The following is a 1236-nucleotide window of genomic DNA, read 5'->3' on the forward strand; positions in this document are numbered from 1 at the left end:
CTGTCCCCGCAGGGATCTCCTTTGTCCCCCAGGAGGTGGGGGAGCACCTGGTGCACGTCACCCGCGGCGGGCAGCCGCTGTCCCTGTGTCCCTGTGTCCCTGTCCCTGTGTCCCTGTGTGTGGCATGTCCCTGTCACTGTGTGACATGTCCATGTCCCTGTCCCCATGTGTGACGTGTCCCTGTGTCCCTGTGTCCCTGTCCCGTGTGACGTGTCCCTGTCCCCGCAGGGATCTCCTTTGTCCCCCAGGAGGTGGGGGAGCACCTGGTGCACGTCACCCGCGGCGGGCAGCCGCTGCCGCGCAGTCCCCTGGCCGTCACCATCAGCCAGGCCGAGCTCGGGGACGCGTCGCGGGTGCAGCTGCGCGGGCCCGGCCTGAGCGAGGGCACCACGTTCCAGCCCGCCCAGTTCACCATCGACACCCGCCAGGCCGGTGAGGGACTGGGGGGGATCTGGGGGAACTGGGAGGGACTGGGAGGGGATTGGGGGGGACTGGGAGGGACTGGGAGGGGACTGGGAGGGGACTGGGATGGACTGGGAGGGATTGGGAGGGACTGGGATATACTGGGAGGGACTGGGAGGGACTGGGAGGAAACTGGGAGGGGATTGGGAGGGAACTGGGACGGACTGGTTTGAACTGGGAAGGAACTGGGTTGGACTGGGGATGAGCTGGGCAGGAACGGAGACAGACTGGTTTGGACTGGTTTGAACTGGGCTGGACTGGTTTCAGCTGGGCTGGACTGGTTTGAGCTGGGCTGGACTGGTTTGAACTGGTTTGAACTGGTTTGAACTGGGCTGGACTGGTTTCACTGGGCTGGACTGGTTTGAACTGGGCTGGACTGGTTTGGGCTGGACTGGTTTGAACTGGGTGGGAACAGGGACAGACTGGTTTGAACTGGTTTGAGCTGGGCTGGACTGGTTTGAACTGGTTTGAACTGGGCTGCACTGGTTTCACTGGGAAGGAACCGGACTGCACTGGTTTGAACTGGGAAAGGGCGTGGTTTATTTGTGGGCGGGGCTCTCCCGAGGCCCCGCCCCCTCAGACCAGCTCCCCCTGGGGGGTCACGAGCGGCTCCGGGGGCACCTGGGGGGGGGAGGAAGGAACCGGACTGCACTGGTTTGAACTGGGAAAGGGCGTGGTTTATTTGTGGGCGGGGCTCTCCCGAGGCCCCGCCCCCTCAGACCAGCTCCCCCTGGGGGGTCACGAGCGGCTCCGGGGGCACCTGGGGGGGGGAGG

General features: G+C 65.1%; 1 protein-coding gene across 1 annotated transcript in view; it reads right to left on the reverse strand.

Annotated features, from left to right (window-relative positions):
* Positions 1-1177: 1177 nt before the first annotated feature.
* LOC121347098 overlaps positions 1178-1236 on the reverse strand; it is a 5816-nt gene continuing 5757 nt past the window's right edge. Inside the window, exon 7 of the mRNA XM_041425439.1 lies at positions 1178-1222. Coding sequence (XP_041281373.1) covers positions 1178-1222 — 45 coding nt within the window. The remainder of the gene's footprint in view (positions 1223-1236) is intronic.

Source organism: Onychostruthus taczanowskii, unplaced genomic scaffold, assembly GCF_017590055.1.
Source record: "Onychostruthus taczanowskii isolate IOZ18803 unplaced genomic scaffold, ASM1759005v1 scaffold890, whole genome shotgun sequence".
NCBI classification, from domain to species: domain Eukaryota; kingdom Metazoa; phylum Chordata; class Aves; order Passeriformes; family Passeridae; genus Onychostruthus; species Onychostruthus taczanowskii.